Here is a 19,503-nt window from a genome sequence, read left to right on the forward strand (position 1 = left end):
TGTGATAAACTCAAGTCTCTCTCTTGCTCTTTCCCTGTCTTCCAGGCAGTCTCTCTGTTGTGCTGAAGGATGGATTCCGGGGAAGACGAGTGCACACATTTCCTGCAGTACGTGGAGGACAGCGGTCTGAGGGCGTATGACGAGCTGGTTATCCAGAACGCCTCTGACATCGCCCGAGAGAGCGACCGCGTCCGTAACCACACACACTGGACATACCTTCAAGAGAAAAACCAGAAGAAGAGACGGCAGGATGAAGCTATCAAGAGGTACACACACATACACAGAGCTAAGGATAGACTGCACATAATAATGCTGTTGGCTATTACTATTGTTCATACTTTGGGATTTGAACAAACCCCTGTATCTAAGTATTTCAAATTCAGAACGCAGCTCATCCTGCTCTGTTTTAGACTTATATTTTTTTAGACAGGCACAAATATCCCACATATGAACACTAAAGGATATCTACACTCTTAGAAAAAATGTACAAAAGCTGTCACTAGGATAATAATATTTTTGTAAAATGTACTGCCTTTCTAACTTAAAAGTCCCTCATTGTCCAATACAATATTCAAATCCCCACTTTCATATCTTCTAAGATTTCTGCTGTAATTATGACAAAGCTGTTTGTTTTCAACTTTTTTTATTGATATATTTAATTAATGAACATGGTTCATTAATTTTATATATTAATTTAATTAACTATTCATTTTGTGATTCCAAAAGCGATGTTCTGTGTTCCAGAACTGTATGTTCTTAAATAAAAACAGTATTTATTGAGGGAATATAAAAAGAATATATGATTTCAGTTCACATCTTGATATTACTGTATGTTTAAAATTTAAAATTTTAATTTACATTACATTTAGATTATTTTAATATATTAATAGCAATTTATTAGTTTAAATACTTTTAAGTAATCCCAAATCCCCCTATTTGGACAATTACTTTAACTAATCACAATATTACTGCCAAGTAATATAAAAAAAGTAAAAGTTAACATTACTGCCATATTGAAAGTGTGAGTGACATTTATGTTATGCTCTTTAACAATTGGGATTTTAGTCGCCTGTGTGTGCAAAGAGAGTGAGAGAAAGTCAGGGAAATAAAGGTCACTGGTCCTGAGCTCTAAAAGTCAATGAGGGAATAGCTGGATATTAGAGAGACAAACACAGAGTCAATGAAAACCTTTGGCCATTATGCTGTCTGTGTGTGTGTGAGAGTCATTTAGCACAGATAGTTCTGCCAGTCTAATAAAAGACAGACACAAAAGGATGCTTTGATTAATCTAACAGCAGCCCGAGGTGTGTGAGTTTGTGCGTAATGATATTCCAGTGCCTTTGTCTTTCCTTTATTGTTATTTTGACTTCTGTGTAGCTAAATTTGGAACAAAATGCTGTATGCAACCTATTTTACTTGAGTAATGACGTACTTCTGAGGCATATTATTTATATAATTTATTATTTTCAAATGATTTTCAGGGTTCAGTAATCCAGACATTTCTTTGTGAGATTCACTATTCTATTTTAACAGCAAAAGTATTTCATCAACATCACAATTTTCTATAAAGCTGCTCTGAAACCATGTGCATTGTGAAGAGACCTATTTGACAAGACTTTCATATAATTTTGTCTTTAAAGACATATCATGAAAATCATGACTTTTTCCGTGTTTAAGTGCTATATTAAAATCAGGTCCTTGGTGCTTGGTCCTTGTTCCCTGGTGCATCCAACCCAGAAAATGTTAAAAAGAGCAACCCAGTAATTTTTTTTAGTAAGCCTTTCTCTGCAAGCTTGTGAAAAAAAAAACGAGCCGCTCAGATTTTGCTCCCCCTGTGACGTAGTAATATTACGTTATTTAATATTACTGCCCCTTAATCTGCAAGTTTCCACCCACAGCGCCGCCATTCTGTTTTGCAAGCAACAACGGTGTACCAGTTCTAATGCCATGGTGAAAGTACGAGCAAAGCATGCTAACTGTTCTGTTGTTGGCTGCACAGACAAGCACAGAACACTATTTAGAGTCCCAGCCTCCGAGGAGACAAGAGAGCAGTGGATTTATTGATTTATTTAATGTATATTACGCTGCTGCCACACAGATCTAAAGTAAACAGTTAACTTCTTTCCCAGCTGTTTACCTTCACAGTTTTTATGTAACTTCTGTGTTTTTGACAGTTTAAACGCAGTAAGACATGAAAGAGAACTTAGTTTAGTACTTACATGCCATGTGATTGCCGCTTTCTGTGCGCATGCTTCAGATGTGTGTGCTCAGGAAACCGTATGTCATAAATTTAAACTGATATGGCTTTAAAACACATGATTTCAGTGCGATAGATGTGATAATCATAACCAAACATGTTTTTTTTTTTCAGAATATCTCAGGTAAGAGCTGTAAAGGCACAGTCCTATTCTGGAACAGCGGTGGGGAAAAGCAGCTCATTTGCATTTAAAGGGACATGCACGAAAACAGCCTGTTTCTGCTTCCACTCATAGGCATTTTCAAAGTGATATAATAAATGATCTGTGGGGTATTTTGAGCTGAAACTTCACAGACAAATTCTGGGGACACTTGAGACTTACACTGCATCTTGTAAAAAGGGGCATAATAGTTCTCCTTTAACACACATTCCTCTACCCTCTCATTTTTGTTTTCATTCCTCTTTTCCTCTTCCTTTTTAGCACTTCTCTCTTTATCAACAACTTGTCCTCTCAACCCCCTCATTTTCTCTTCCGCTGCCCCTTTAACCCTACATTTCCTCCTGTTTGTACCCTGTAATCGAACCTCCGGTTCTTTCCTCCTCTTTAGCATCTCTCTGAGAGGTCTGAGTGGTGGCCCTCTATTCATACAGCTTGAGACACTCTTCCCACAGTAATGGGGCGTAAGTGAGGTGTTCTTTATATGGAGAGGAGGTCAATGACGCACACCGAGCGATCGAGTTCATCTGTGGGTAGTCTCTCTCCCTTGGAGGTGTTTTAGTGAGATTAAACAATCAGGATTACAGAATGCAGATGAAATTTCATTAACATAACTCATAAAAGAGGATCAAAACACACACGCACATATAAACAGTGACAGTGGGAGGACCTAAAGTCACACCTCCTCAGCCTGGAGAGGGAAAAAACAGGGTCTGTCACCATGGAGACAGAGGGGTGAGTTTCTATGGCAACAGTGGGCTTGGTCCTTGTCTCCCTCTCGTCTCTAAATTTAGACTGCTAGCCCCTGAGGACACATGCACACGCTCCCTTAAAACACACACAACAGAAGCCAGGTTTGGATGTGTCACTCAATTGCTATCACACAAATACGCACACTGAGAGAAACCCGGCCAAGGACACACACAATGGAAAATCTGGATCTGATGACCTTACAGGACCTACATAATACCAGAAATCCTGTTACAACTCGCCTCACTCTCATATATGAGTATGTGTGCATGTTGATGAGGCTTAAAATGAATTTGAATATGATTGGATTGGGAAATGAATAAGAAATTATAGGCACACACCTACATTTGTTTCTCTGTATGTAGAGATATAATACACAGGGATATAAGTGGGTTTTATGAGTTGTTTTATAACGTACTTCAATTAAGCAAACTTTCTTTGTTGTGCTGGTAAAACAGGCTGGTGAATCTCACAAAGAAATGTCCAAGTTATATTTCACCCTGAAAATCATTTGAATGAGTTTTAAGTCAATACTGTAATACAGAAATAAAAACAATTAAAAAAAAAAGAAAATATAAAACATATATATCAAAATAATAGCAAATACTATAAAATACAAAAATAATGATAAACATTAACCTTTACAAATATACTACAATTTACAATTTAGCTATTATATCATTATTTTTTCACATTCAAGTAATGAGAATGGTCTTTGTTACACATAACAGTAGCCTAATGAGAATAGGGGGAGGGGTGGATATGCTTAATTGTCATAAAAATAATGTCATAATGAAAAAAATCTTGAAATGTACAGATTATGGTGCATCATGAAAAACATAAGATATTTTATTTTGCATAAAAAAGACAGGTTAATTCTTCAGTGCAACATTATTTTTTAGAACATTAATTAACATTAACGATTGTCATGTTATTACTGTAACACAGTAATGAAAACTATTCTGTCCTGATGCATTTTTTCGGAAACTCATAATAATAATAAAATACAGCAATAATAATAATATTAAATATTATAAAATGCAAAAAAGAAATAATAAATATTAACTACAAATGTACTTCTATTACTTCAATTTACAATTTAACTGTTATATCGTTATTTTTTGCAATTTGCACATACAGTATTTTGCATTACAGTAATAAGACATTTTTCACATAAACATTAATGAGAATTGTGGAAGGGAGTCTCGCTTAATTGTCATGAAAACAATGATAATGCAAACAGCCTTGCTGGTTCTAAATATAAGCTTCATTTTCATGTCCATATCGGAAAATACTAATTATTTTATTTTATTTTATGTTAAAAAATAAAATTTATTTTCAGTTGTTAGACAGTTTGTCTGTGTTTTGAGTACATGTTTACATCACAACTGTACAGGTGAAAGAGGAAGTGAACTGTCTAACACAGCTTTTCAGATATTAATGATAATTCATGTTCAATAAATTGCTTGGAAATAGTTTTGACATGGTTGCTATAGAAGCAGCCAGAAGCCCTGAAAGCAATTTGGCGTCTAAAGCAAACCGTAGTCAATGGTATCGTCTACACTGACATAAGCAGTGTTACTGTGACCTGATGTAAACATCAACAACAAAAATCAAAGGGAAATGCTACAGAAAGGCAGTGTTTTGAAGAAGGAATCTACAGACATGCTCAGATCAATAACATGGACATTGACATATGAGTGAAGGTCAGGAAAAGGTCACTTTGATTGGTGCATCAACCTTGGTAGACCGAGTGCATGTGTTAGACTGATAGAGAGAGAGAGGAAAACAGTCACATTAACCAGGAGAGCTGTCTCTGGATTTAAAGGTGAAAGGGATGGAAAATCATGCATGGAAAAAAAAATATTAAAGGATAAAGACTGGAGAAAAGGATGAAAGGATGAGAGGTTGTTTAGAGGAGGGCTGATGGGTGTGAACTGCTGGACAAGCAAAGACAGAAGACAGAGGTTTATTCTGTCACAGTATTTCACGTTCATAGTAGCGTGCTAAATAATGCACCCTCTGTATCTAAGCATATAGGCAAACAATGCTAACTAAATGCTAGCCACTTTTCTTTCCATTTCATTTCCTGAAAATATTCTCACCCATCAGGCCATCCAAGATGTAGATGAGTTTGTTCATCATTAAAGTGCCCCTATTCTGGATTTTTGAAAATTACCTTTCATGCAGTGCGTAACACAGCACTAATTGAATGAAAACAAAGTTGTTGTCTCTCAAAAGAAAGAGTCGACTCTGAATCATTGGAAGCCGTTTGATGTTGATGTCAACATGAAACATTAGCATACTGCCCTCCCACTTGTTGGTCTTTTCGTGTTGGTCTGAATGAAAATGCAAATTCATTCTTTGCCACTATAGGTGCCTCATTTGGAGCGGTAGAAATAGTGGTTTCCCCAGTAACGCTGCACACAAAGCAGCACTGCTCTCACAAACGCTGCTTTATCGGGCATTACAGGCATGATGTAATGGAAATGAGACCAATCGGACCAATCACCGCAGATTGAGCGAATCGTTCAGGAGTTGTTGAGCAAGTAAGGTCAAAATAAATGCATATTAAAAGACAATGAAAGTGTTTTTTGACCTTGCATGCATGTCAACCTGTTGTTGGGGACTCCCAAAAACAAAATATGAACCTTTCATAACCCATAATAGGGGCACTTTAACAAGACTTGCTCACCAAAGGATACTCTGCAGTGAATGGGTGCCATCAGAGTGAGAGTCCAAACAACTAATAAAAACATCACAACATCACATAAACACACAAATCCAGTCCATCGATTAACATCTTGTGAAGCAAAAAAATTGTGTTTGTAAAAAACAAATCTATCATTAAGATGGATGAAAACCATTGCTTCTGACTAAAATATGAGTCCTCTATTCATAATATTGCTTTCTCCAGCGAAAAAGTCATCTTGTCTGAATCAGGAGAGAAATGTGCACAGATCAAGCACTGTTTACAAGCTTATTATGGATTACGGACTTGTATATTTGCCAGAAGCAATGGTTTAAAGTTAAAACGACTTAATAATTGATTTGTTTATTACAAATTGACATCTTTTCAATTCACAAGATGTTAATTGATGGACTGGGCTCATATGGATTACTTGTGATGTTTTTATCAGCTGTTTGGACTCTCATTCTGACGGTACATATTCACTAAAGAGGATTCATCGGTGAGCAAGTTATGTAATGCTAAATTTCAGGATTAAGAAACAAACTCATCTACATCTTAAATGTCCTGAGGGTGAGTACATTTTCAGCAAAATTTCATTTTCAATTAATTAAATATGGTAATCCAAGCTTTGCCCTACTAACCACTATTCAATTACCTTTAACCCTTCACATGCACACATTTGTTATTCTGTCAGAGAAGAGACTTTCCATCTAAATCCATCTATTGATTTTTACTGAGATAATGATATTTTATATCTTCTAACCCTATCCTTAAACCCTGACACAAACCTTTCAACATTTTCATTAAGACATTATTTATTATGTTTATTAATCTATTGTCCTTGTGAGGGCCATTAGCTGCTTCCCACAATGTTTACTACCTTTTGGGGACATTTTCTCCACACAACAGGCGAAAGCTGACACACACACACACACACACACACACACAGGCGAGCACCAAACTAGTCAGCATAAACTAGGCTATGCTGGTCTAAGCTGGTCTTGTCAGCAGGAATAGTGAGCACTACACTTCTATGCTACTGCGAACATCCATCAATAAGGTGATCGAGTCACCATAATGATCTAGACTCTTCCTGAAATGATGACACATTATTTTCTGTAAATAAAGGAGGGATGTGGAGGCTTTTAAGACAGAGAGGGTTTGTTTTTTTTAGTCTTTCTGAAATACAAAGTAGTGACAAGTGTAGACTACTGTTTAAAATTTTGGGGTCAGCAAGATTTTTTACATTTGTTATAGAAGTCTCTTATGCTCATCAAGGCTGCATTTATTTGATCAAAAATACAGTATGGCAAAACTGAATTTCCAGCATCATTACTCCAGTATTCAGTACACATGATCCTTCAGAAATCATTCTAATATGCTGATTTGCTGCTCAAAAAACACTTCTTATAATTATCAATGTTGAAAGCAGTTGTGCTGTTTGTGGAAAGCCTGATACATCTTTTATCAGTACTCTTTGATAAATAGAAAGTTGAAAAGAAACTAGAAATCTTTTGCAATATGTAGAAGTTTTACTGTCAACTTTGATCAATTTAATGAATCCCTAATTTGATAAAAGTGTAAATTTCTTAAACTTTTAAACAGTAGTGTAGAAATCATGGACAAAGTAAAAATGAGAAGACAGAGGTAAAACGCCATCAGACTTTTTTTTTTGGTGATTTAGTCTTTCAACCGAAGCCACAATTGTATTTCCTGTCATTGACATTATAGTTTTAATTGTTCCATCACATTAATCAGCATATGAAAAAGTAAAATGAGTGACTGTTTGGTCATTTGGTAATATTATTTTCCTCTAAAAATGTCAGAGTGAAAAGCGAAAGGAAAGAAAAAACAATGACTGGTCACTCAAGACACTCAAGTGTGAAGTGTGACCACTGAAGGGAGGGAAAAATTGCAGACGATACAAGAAAGACAAGACAGATGACAACACACATGGATGAAAGGATGCAAGGAGAGAAGCAGAGAGATGAGGGACGCTGGTGCAGTGAGTTTGGCAGACAGACTCTCAATCATTCTTTATGAAGCACCACACCCTCCCCTCTGATTACACACACACACACACATTGTGTCTGTGTGAGTGAATGGTTACTTAAAGCCAACGCGAGTAAATCCTGTCTGCCCTTTAGTATGATTAGTTTTCCTCCAAAAGAGAGAGAGAGAGAATTTGAGAGACAGCAATTGAACTGACTGCCCCTTTCTCCCTCCCTCCCACCTCTCTCTCTCTTTCTCTCACCATCTCTCTCGCACTTTCTCATGAACAGACAGATGAAAGTAACTCAATTTTTATAGAATATTCAGGGCAGAAATCATCTTAAAATCCAGCCAAATTGCTCTGAATTGGATTATGCAGAAATGACTTTTAGGCAAGATAGATTCATGAAGTTATGAGGGAACGGATAGATGGATGGAGTGAAATCGCCTTTCCTCTGTAACATTCTCACATTACAAACGTAGAATATTTTGTCACATTTATATTGCTTAAGCTGCGTACAAAATAAAATATGAAACATGTTCGAAACCGCTAATAATGAAATAATCTGGAAAACAAAGAACAAAGATATGTTATCTGTTACAAGATTATCATAACCCTTTATTGACAGTTTACTACAAAATCTAATATAGTATTTTATAAAGTAGATATATATGAATAGGTAAGACATAGGTTTTATGTTTTTGAAAAAAAAAAGTATCTTAGTCTGCTTTCATTTGATTAAAAATACAGTAAAAACTAATATTGTGAAATATTATTACAATTTTAAATAACTGTTATTATAAAATTATTTTATTTTTCATTTATTTTAAAGTTTTATATATATTTTTATGATGGCAATTCCCAATTATTATTAATATGCTGATTTGCTGCTTAGTTTTCAATGCTGAAAATAGTTATCATAGTTATAATATTTTTAGTGTGTGTGTGTGTGTTTTTAATGTTCTTTGATGGATAGTTCATCATAACACACAGCCTACTTTCTCAATTATATTTGCATGAGGATTTTTCCGTTTCTAAATCTCCACAAACATCCTCCCTCGATCTCTGATCTGTTTGAATTAAACTCCCTCTGACCTGTGCTATGTTTGTGTGTTTGCAGTATTCTTTGTGAATTCGCATTAATGAATGTTGGACTAGAGCAGAATATTAATCTGTAATAGAATATTAATCTGTGCTGGTGTTCTGTCATGTGCTTGATTTTGCTCTGTTCTGGAACAGTGTCTGATGCTGAAATCCATCTAGCTTTCAGGAAGTATATGGGGTTCATAGATGGGTGCAAGTGTAATACTTTGTGAAATGCTTAAGTAAACTGCCTTTCTCTCTTCAGGATTGGCGAGGATGTGGCCCGTGTGACGGAAGGAGGGGGATACGCAGGCAAACACTTTCGTATGGGCTTCATGACGATGCCGGCCCCTCAGGACCGCGTTCCTCCTCCCTGCGGGCCGGGCTTCACCGTACGCTCGCAGTCTCTGCACTCTGTGGGAGGGGGAGAAGAGGAGGGGAGTCCCACCTCGAGAAAACAGCCCCCGCCCAAACCCAGACGAGATCCCAACACCAAACTCAGCACCTCCTCTGAGACCGTCAACACTGGGCTCAGCACGGGGAAGAGCGGGAAGGAATCAGAGAAATGTGACGGTAAATATGTGTGTGCACGCAATACATTACCACTAATGCTTCTAGCTACTGCACGCAAACTTTTGTGTTTGGAAATGTGTCGGAACTTGGAACAGCATTCATAATGCAATGAAAGTATGTCCAAAAAAACATAGTAATACCATGGTACCATATCCAAAAAAAGGTACTTTTTAAATGTGAGGTGTTTTCTCTCCTTTCCTACGCTTTCACTCTCAGTTAAACATCATATAAGCACATCAACCATATAAACATCACAGTAATATTGTGAAAAATTATTACAATTATTTATTTTAATATATTTTAAAGTTTTACTATTGTGAAATATTATTTCAAACAACATGCATTCCTTTAAAAAAAAAAAAACACATAAACACTCACATGCATCACAAGACTCTGGAAAAAAATGGCATCTCTTATTCTTTCCCACCACTTCACTTTTGTATGCAAATCTCCTCTCTTCTGCCATCTCTTTCATGCATGCCTCGTTCTCATGGATCATTACACATGCAGCGCTTCCTTTGAGCTCCACACACACACACACACACACACACACACACCAAGCACTCTTCCTCACTGCAGTCCACATCACACAGAAGAGCTAGACAAGAAAAGTAGTAGATATTTTATAAACATGATCACTTACTATATAAAAATACACATACAAACAAAGAAATGCACTGTACAGGACAAAACAAAGAAATCATTCAACTTGATGACTGTAGTAAAAATAGTCTCGCTTTTTGCTTTATGTCAAGGCTTCATTCTACAACAAACAGGCACATTATTATATATATATATATATATATATATATATATTCAAATGTCATTATTTATTATTTTATTATTTATTTTGGAAATAATTTCTAATTAAATATTTTAAAATATATATATATTGTTTTAGTCACTGTAAAATCACCAATAACTGGATTAACCTTTCTTTAAAAAAAAAAAAAAAAAAAAAAAAAATTAATGTATGAATAAAAACACTTAAAAACAGCTGAGAAATTGCATTCACCCAGAGCAATTTATTTATAAAATAAATGCTGTATGAGTAGCTGAATCCTTCTCCAAGAAACGGCTAAAAACACATCTCTTCCATCTTTATTTGACCCTCTAACTCTAGCACTCTCTATTCTAATTCTATTTTATCTATCTATCTAATTTATCTATTTATTTTTTTAAAAACACACACACACACTTGACCCTCTATCAATTGCATATTTATTCTCTAACTGCTAGCTTTTCTTGAAAATCTAACACTAGCTTTCTTTCTATCTACTTGTTTCTTAAAAAAAACTAAAATAAAACCAACAAAAAAACCCACTAGGTTTATTTTTTATATATTATATCTACTTGTTCTCTTTTTAAAAAACAAAACAAAAACAAAAAAAAACCTTGCTACGTGTACTGCATTAGGCTAACCGAGACTTGTCATAGCACTTGCATGTTGTTGCTCTTTTGTTGGTTTTGATTGCTTCTATTGTCCTCATTTGTAAGTCGCTTTGGAAAAAAACGGCTGCTAAATGACTAAATGTAAATGTAAAACAAGCAGTTAACATTTTGACTCAAAACTCCATATTAATTAAGCACTAATCTGAATATTTGTTTTATAATCAGAATATTTGGGTGTAAGCATGCTCTCCCCCTCAGTGTCTATGACAGTTTGACTGTTATGGCTCTGCCTGAGGCGAGAAATAGCATTACCAAGGTGGCCATCGCGTGGACTGACCTGCTTTGAGAAGGACTTGATACACACTTAACAGCAGCACTGCACACTTGCAGACAATAATGAGTCAGTGTCAGACAGTGCAGTCTTTTTACATAACGGAAAATACCGCACAGATAAAGGTCACCACACATATATATTCACTTTCACAGACACCTGTAAATAAACCCAAGAATCTTTCTAGGAACAGGTGACATCAACTCTCTGTCCTCCTCTGACTGGTCACCCTGAGCCAGCAAAAGCGCTCTGATTGGTTGCCTGCTGGCTGCAGTGTCATTATGAATGGGGCAACTGTTGCCATAGGCAACATTCTCGGCCTAAGTGTTTTACCGGCGGTGACAGCTTCAGACAGAATCAACCAAAACACAGATGATGCCTCTTATAAACAAGTTCAGAGCTACAAGGTCGACAAGCAAGAGACTTGAGTCGTGATTCGCATTCACAACATGCACACAAAGATGCAAAACACAGTTCGAGTTAAAGCTGTAACAAATAATATATACATCTGTGTTGCAAAGCCAAGACACTCGAGAATTTATATTAAAAAGCCTTTATTATCTCATGGCTTAAACATTAAAAATAAGTCACAGATGACCGCACACCTACGCGCTGAGGCTAATATGCCTTCATCAGGGTTTAGTACACTTTCAGAAAAAAAAGGTACAAAACTGTCTGTCACTGGGGCTGATTGCTTTCAAAGGGTACTAATATGTACACTTTATTGGTAAAGGAGATGTACCTTTTAGCTTTTGTACCTTCAATGGAGGTTTATACCTTTTTTGTTTTATTGCAAGCCTAAACAGACAAAATGTGCTGCTCTAGGCTGTTTTATATTATACAGTGAACAAATGCCTTAGAGACCTTTACCATTCCACACACACTCATTTCCACACACATTAGCCTTCCTTTAACCCTTAACTTGATCTTTACTGATCCCACTCAGAGAGCCGAGCTCATTCAAAGTGCTTTTCTTTCAAATCCAAAGCAGAAGCACACATTACAAAATACCTAACCCCACTCCAACACTTGACCTCATTTTTCAGTGTTCGCAACCTCATTTAGAGTACATTAACCCTAAAAACATCAACCGGCTCTTTGCAGTGAAATCTGAAACGCAGCCAACTTCACCGTACTATATACAGAACATAAAACCTTTTAGTATATTCAAACTCAAACACATGCAACCTTATTTTCTACTCAAGTCAAAAAATGTCAAATATGGAACAATTTAAAATATTGATTTTTCTAATTGAATTTATATTTTAAAATATCATTTATTCCTGTGATGGCAAAGCTGCATTTTCAGCATCATTACTCTAGTCTTCAGTGTCATATGATCCTTCAGAAATCATTCTAATATGCTTATATGCTGCTCAAGAAACTTAAACATAGTTGTGCTGCTTAATATTTTTGTGGAAACCAGACATTTTCAGGATTATATAATGAATATAAAGTTCCAAAGACCAGAACTGAAATAGACGTTTTTAACATTATAAATGTCTATTTTTGATCAATTTAATGCATCCTTGCTGAATAAAAGTATTCATTTAATAATTAAATTTGGTGCTCAAAAAAATACCCTACCCCTTCAAACACATATAAACCTCTTTCTCTTTTCTGCTTTCAGATTATACCCAGAGCATATTTTTTAAATCATATAGGATCTTGATGTCCGAGTAAGGATCTATACAGAGAGACAGTGTTTGACTGATTTAGCCTGAGGCTCTGTGGCATTTCCACCACACCAAGGGCCACAGATTATTCCTCCAGAGGAGCCTCAAAGAGCTCAACATCTCTCCTCCTTCTCTTCTCTCTCTTTCCCCCTCAAGCTCCACACTACACTTCCCCCATCTCTCATCCCTCCTTTGCTCTCATGCCTTCATTTTCCACCCCAGTTTGGCACCCTTTCTTGTTTTCCTCATTACAATCCTGGCTTTTATCTCACTCGTTTATGCATTCCCTTTCTCACAGACTCACCCACTATTTCTTCTAGCCTTCTTAATTTATACATTAATGCTATAGAAACAGAATTCTCTTTCTACTCTTACTGTGGTATAAAAATAGCATCAGATGGTATACTTCAAAGTATACTATGAATTACCATGCTAAATGTCCAAAAACATGGAATAACCATAATACATGTACAAAATAATACTGTAATACTATGTTACTCTGTATACATTTGATTATATCCCACTTTTTTCCTCCATTTGATTCATCTTACAAAAAATCTATGATGGTACCATGGTACAGTGATGGCATTAGATGATAAAACCATGACATTTTGATAAATACCATAGTATTAAATTATTTCCATATTCAGAAACATGCGAACATAAAAAGATATTTCAATTTAATCAAAAACACGGCATTACAATGGCACATGTCCAGAAAACATAACATATAAAACATAATTTCTTCGCCAACTTTTTCTACTTTTTCTGCTTTTACTGTGGTAGTACCACCATGATACTTTGATATTTACCATAGTACTGATTGGTCACCATGCTCATATACCATGATATTTAGGTACTTCAGTGGAATTACTATGGTTAAATGTGCAAAAAACATGGAATAGCCATGGTACGTGTACAAAAACATGGTAATACTATGGTACTCTACATACATGTTGGTGCCATGGTATAATAATATTATCAGATGGTAAGTAGATCTTTGATATACACCATGGTATTAAATGATTAAGGAATTTACATGGTACTTCAAAACTATAAATACCATGAAATTACTATGGTACATTTCCAAAAAAATATGGAAATGCTGTAGTGTCATATTTAGAAAACATTGCAACCCTCTTTCTTCCTTCAGCTGATCCCTTTGATCCTTCTAAGCATATGTGACAGCTTGCTTGTGTATGTTAGTGTGTGTTATCTTCTGCACTGACCTGCTGTCAAGAGAACACGCATGTCCTATATATATAGAGAGAGAGAGAGCTACTGACATACATGCAAACCTCAATAAATCATGAGCAGTGTTCTTTAAACACCATCATATTAAACTTAATGACATGTGGCGTATATCTGTGCTGTATATCTCATTGGAGGGGACTATTTCACCTCTAATTTAGAGGGAAATCAATATAAATGCATTATCGTACACATGCAAGCACAGATAAACATCTGTATTAAATCAGCAGTGTAATACTAGATAACAGATCCAGCATTTACTACATCCTCTGATGGGAGACAACATCACAAGACTGCTTCTGCTTCAAAGAGAGAGAGAGGGAGAGATGGATGTGTTGTGAGAGGAAGGTACATCATGCACCTGCTGTCCTCTGGAACACAGTGCCCTATATTTTCCCATGTCACAGTCATCAAATACACTTACAACACACACACACACACACACACACAGATGCATTAACACGCTTTCCACGGGCATAAGTCCACACCAGTGTTTCCTACAGGATTCTGCGTCTGCAGCAGGGGGCATTGGCAGCAACCATGAAGAGACCTAACAATTTGCTAAACAATAGAAGTACCATTTTTTGCGAACATACAATTATGTTTTAGTTAAAAAAAAAAAACTCTGTTGCTGCATTGTGTCTCTACATATCTTTATGGATTCATATTTCTGTGGAGCCCTGCATATGACATACAGAAAAAATAGATATTGTGGCCACAAATGAAGAATTAGTTCTCACAACATATTTTAATATATGGCTATTTATTATTATTATTATTATTATTATTAGGCAATGATTACATTTTATTTTTATTTTTAATCACGATTAATCACATGATTTTTGTACGATTAATCGCATTGTTATTCACAAAATTCAATAATGAATTGTGCACTTTTTCATTTACTGCTATATGAACAAAAGTGCAATAACATTTGGTTTCCAAACACTTTAAACAAATAAGGTGCTTTTTTACAGCAGTATTCCTTTAACATAGTAGCAGTTAAAATGTTTCTTGTAAATCTAAACTTAATATAAAACCAAAGCTATATGCCACTGCCAGGGCATTAATGTTTTTACAGAAAATATTTTATAGTTTGTTATAGAAAAACAAGTTATGCTCAGAGTCCGGAGCCTCGATCATAACAATATAACAGGCACCTTCCGAGTAGAGACATGCACTATTGCGGGACCCAACGCAGCAGAGTGCGGCACGGGACAACACTTGATGGACGAGTACAGGTGCGGGTGCGTGCGGGTAGAGACTCATGTGTGCGGGATGCGGGAGAATAAGGGTGTACTCGTACTAGGCAATCTCAACCGTGCCCGAGCGCATTTGACCCCCAAAGCCCGGTTCGTTTGACTAGTGTGATCGCTCCAGTTCGTTTAGCCGGCCCTCTTCCTCATTTGGAAGAGGTGGGCCAGAGCGTGGTTCAGTTGGGCTCGGGCACGGTACGCATGTAGTGTGAGCGAAATTTCTGATACGTGCAGCATGATTGTGTGTACATTTCTGAGTGGCAAAAGTGATAGATCTGTAAAGCAATATATTGTGAGAGGGCTGTGTGTTACCGCGTCCCAAATGACTCAAAATAATAAACCACAAAGTTAACAAAAAGATGCACTCCACTGTGCTGAGCGAGAGCGCTTCTCTGTTGTCTTCACGTGCTATCGGAAACTTCCTATTTCCCACTTATGAGGTCGTGATTACGAGCTTGTTGCATTCTTTTCTGTTAAAAATAACAGTGAGCAGTGTTTTGTGAATGCTGATGCTTAGCTTAAATAATTTTATCGGGAGCGTTCATGTGAGCGCTGTTGCAGTCTTAGGCCCACCCCAAATACTCTCATTGGTTGAGACACGTGATGATGCCCATACCAAGCCAGTACTAATCAATAGCCAATCCCCTCCTGTGAACGGACTGTGGCAACGGACTTTCACAATAATAATAATAAAACTGGGTTAATGAGCGATAAAATAATTGTCGGCCTTAATTAATGTGTTAATGCAATAATAACGTATTAACTTGCCCAGCCCTAATTATTATATTATATTATATTGTATTATATTATATTTGAGGCCATTTATTATTATTTTGTTCCCTCGTTTATAGTTAAATCATGGCCACCATTCAGTTAAAATGAGGGAACAAATTAATAGAGCATGGGAACAAATTTCTTCCTCAGACTAATTTTTTTTTTTTTATATATTCTTTATATTTCACAATTTCATGATTTCATATATTACAACTGTATATTAATTTCTCAATTTTATATCTAAGAATTGATTTATTCAGAAGTATAAAGGAGGTTCTTACAAGGTGTACAAGTTTGTGTGTAAAATTGCTGAGAGAATGCAAGTCACTGTCCTCGTTCTGTCACTTGGGTGAGGTGCTGTGAGTCTTTTCCTGAACGATAAGTGAAATCATTTTGTCATTCTTGCTGACATTTCATCTGTGTATCACAGAGTTCCACCACAAAGCTGATACAAACCCCTGTCATGTCCTTTACATAACATAAACCCATCTACATACACACACAGGATCTAGAGTCTCTAGAGAGTGACGTAATTATAGCTTCAGCCAGCATTACAGGAGATTAAAAATTAGCATACATCCCATGCTGCCCCATTAACTATTACTTGCACTTGCTGTTGGCAAGAGACACACTAATAGTCAAATACAAACACACACTCACACACACCACTCTGCCGTTGCTGGAAGAAACGGGTCAGTCAAGTTGCCCTTCACTGAGCCAGCTGAGAAATGACAGAAAGATGAAGAATGAGCGAGTGAGTAAACAAGAGGGGGAGGGTGGAAAAGAAATTGAAACAGTTGCTTTCCGCTGAGATGATTAGTCAGGATGAAATTCATTCATGAAGTTAAAATGACCTAGTTTTCTCCACTCTAGTTCTTTCTCTCCGCCCTCCAGTGTGTGTAGGAAACTGCCTGTTTGATTATTCCATGAACTCTTCCCATAAAGCTTAGTATCTCTAGCTGACATCACCAGTTACTGGCAGTAGTGCACTCAGGGTACGTTCCAACTGCCAATAATGCAAAGTGAACTTCACAGGGTATACAGCGTAAGGAATAAGTGTATATCGGTATGTATCGTTTGACAGGAAGTGGAAAGACAATTTATCAAGACCATGTAAATACTACACATACTGTACATATCACAAATAAACCACATTTATTTTCATATTAAACTGCAACAGGCATTTATTTACCTATATAGATTCTAAATATCTTTAAGAAAAATTCTAATTTATACATGCCTTCTTGAGCATCAGTAAATGTTTTCACTTTTTGTAATAGTTGTGTATGAGTCCCTCAACTGTCCTTAGTGTTAAAAGATGTATTTCAAAATCATACAGTCAATGTTGGAAAGGGTTCAAATTTGCAGAAGATGCTGGAAAACCAAAGAATATGCAGGAGCTTGAGGATTTTTCTGAAGAACAGCAGGCAGTTGAACTGCTCAGGACCAACTAGGGAATCATGAACAAAATATAAAAACAGTCGTCATCCAAGAAATTACACATAGTAAAAAGATTCAAGGGTATGTAAACTTTTGAATGGGGTCATTTTTATAAATTCAGTTATTATTTTGTCTTGTGGCGTATATGTGAACATCTGTTATGTGAAATAGCTTATTCAGGACAGTAGCCTACTAAATAAAAAACATGCAATTTTCATGAAATTCAATTATTAACATTTTGCACATGCACTTATGAGCACTTATATATATATATATATATATACACAGTATCTCACAGAAGTGAGTACACCCCTCACATCTTTTGTAAACATTTTATTATATCTTTTCATGTGACAACACTGAAGAAATGACACTTTGCTACAATGTAAAGTAGTGAGTGTACAGCTTGTATAACAGTGTAAATTTGCTGTCCCCTCAAAATAACTCAACACACAGCCATTAATGGGAGGGGATCATGCTCTGCTTCACAGTCACAGTACATGTTGGAATTCATGGTTCCCTCAATGAACTGTAGCTCCCCAGTATCGGCAGCACTCATGCAGCCCCAGACCATGACACTCCCACCACCATGCTTGACTGTAGGCAAGACACACTTGCCTTTGTACTCCTCACCTGGTTGCCGCCACACACGCTTGACACCATCTGAACCAAATAAGTTTATCTTGGTCTCATCAGACCACAGGACATGGTTCCAGTAACCCATGTCCTTAGTCTGCTTGTCTTCAGCAAACTGTCTGCGGGCTTTCTTGTGCATCATCTTTAGAAGAAGTTTCCTTCTGGGACGACAGCCATGCAGACCAATTTGATGCAGTGTGTGGCGTATGGTCTGAGCACTGACAGGCTGACCCCCCACCCCTTCAACCTCTGCAGCAATGCTGGCAGCACTCATACGTCTATTTCCCAAACACAACCTCTGGATATGACACTGAGCACGTGCACTCAACTTCTTTGGTCGACCATGGCGAGGCCTGTTCTGAGTGGAACCTGTTGTATGGTCTTGGCCACCGTGCTGCAGCTCAGTTTCAGGGTCTTGGCAATCTTCTTATAGCCTACGCCATCTTTATGTAGAGCAACAATTCTTTTATTCAGATCCTCAGAGAGTTCTTTGCCATGAGGTGCCATGTTGAACTTCCAGTGACCAGTATGAGAGAGTGAGAGCGATAACACCAAATTTAACACACCTGCTCCCCATTCACACCTGAGACCTTGTAACACTAACGAGTCACATGACACCGGGGAGAGAAAATGGCTAATTGGGCCCAATTTGGACATTTTCACTTAGGGGTGAACTCACTTTTGTGGCCAGCGGTTTAGACATTAATGGCTGTGTGTTGACTTATTTTGAGGGGACAGCAAATTTACACTGTTATACACTGTTAACCTAACCTAACCTAAGCTGTACACTCACTACTTTACATTGTAGCAAAGTGTCATTTCTTCAGTGTTGTCACATGAAAAGATATAATAAAATATTTACAAAAATGTGAGGGGTGTACTCACTTCTTTGAGATACTGTATATGAAGAGTGCAGGTGCAAAAGCCTGAAATTTTCTTCTAAAATTAGCATTTTTATCAGGCTCCAATATTTATGTTCAGTTATTTCCCTTTAATTGCATAGAAAAGGACCTATACCTTGCAATTAGAATAAAATTACTGAATTTAAACATAGGAGCCTGATAAAAATGCTCATTTTAGATGACAATTTCAGGCTTTTGCATTTGAACTCTTCATATATATCCAAAACACACACATATTTATCCTATTAAACCCAAAAAAGACAACTTCTACAGATACGCCCTATTCAGTGCGTAGAGACCCTGTAAATGAGAACACAGCTGCACACACACCTAGCGTGGC

The 19,503-nt window shown here is 36.7% G+C and overlaps 1 protein-coding gene and 1 long non-coding RNA gene across 4 annotated transcripts in view; one reads left to right on the plus strand and one right to left on the minus strand.

The window, feature by feature from the left end:
- The window catches only part of nyap2a (neuronal tyrosine-phosphorylated phosphoinositide-3-kinase adaptor 2a), a 44,866-nt gene that overhangs the window by 7,420 nt on the left and 17,943 nt on the right, over positions 1–19,503 (plus strand). The window contains exons 2-3 of one of the 2 annotated variants that reach the window (XM_058745568.1): positions 46–266; positions 9,198–9,505. In XM_058745568.1, the coding sequence (XP_058601551.1) occupies positions 70–266; positions 9,198–9,505 (505 nt within the window). In that variant the 5' untranslated portion in view covers positions 46–69. Of the gene's footprint in view, positions 267–9,197; positions 9,506–19,503 lie in introns of both variants that reach the window. The other variant, XM_058745567.1, reaches the window with a different exon arrangement.
- LOC131520970 (uncharacterized) overlaps positions 77–19,503 on the minus strand; it is a 41,363-nt gene continuing 21,936 nt past the window's right edge. For both annotated transcript variants that reach the window (XR_009266169.1, XR_009266168.1), the window contains one exon: positions 77–216. This is a non-coding gene — a long non-coding RNA (uncharacterized LOC131520970). The remainder of the gene's footprint in view (positions 217–19,503) is intronic.

The sequence above is a fragment of the Onychostoma macrolepis genome, chromosome 15 (assembly GCF_012432095.1).
Source record: "Onychostoma macrolepis isolate SWU-2019 chromosome 15, ASM1243209v1, whole genome shotgun sequence".
Classification (NCBI taxonomy): domain Eukaryota; kingdom Metazoa; phylum Chordata; class Actinopteri; order Cypriniformes; family Cyprinidae; genus Onychostoma; species Onychostoma macrolepis.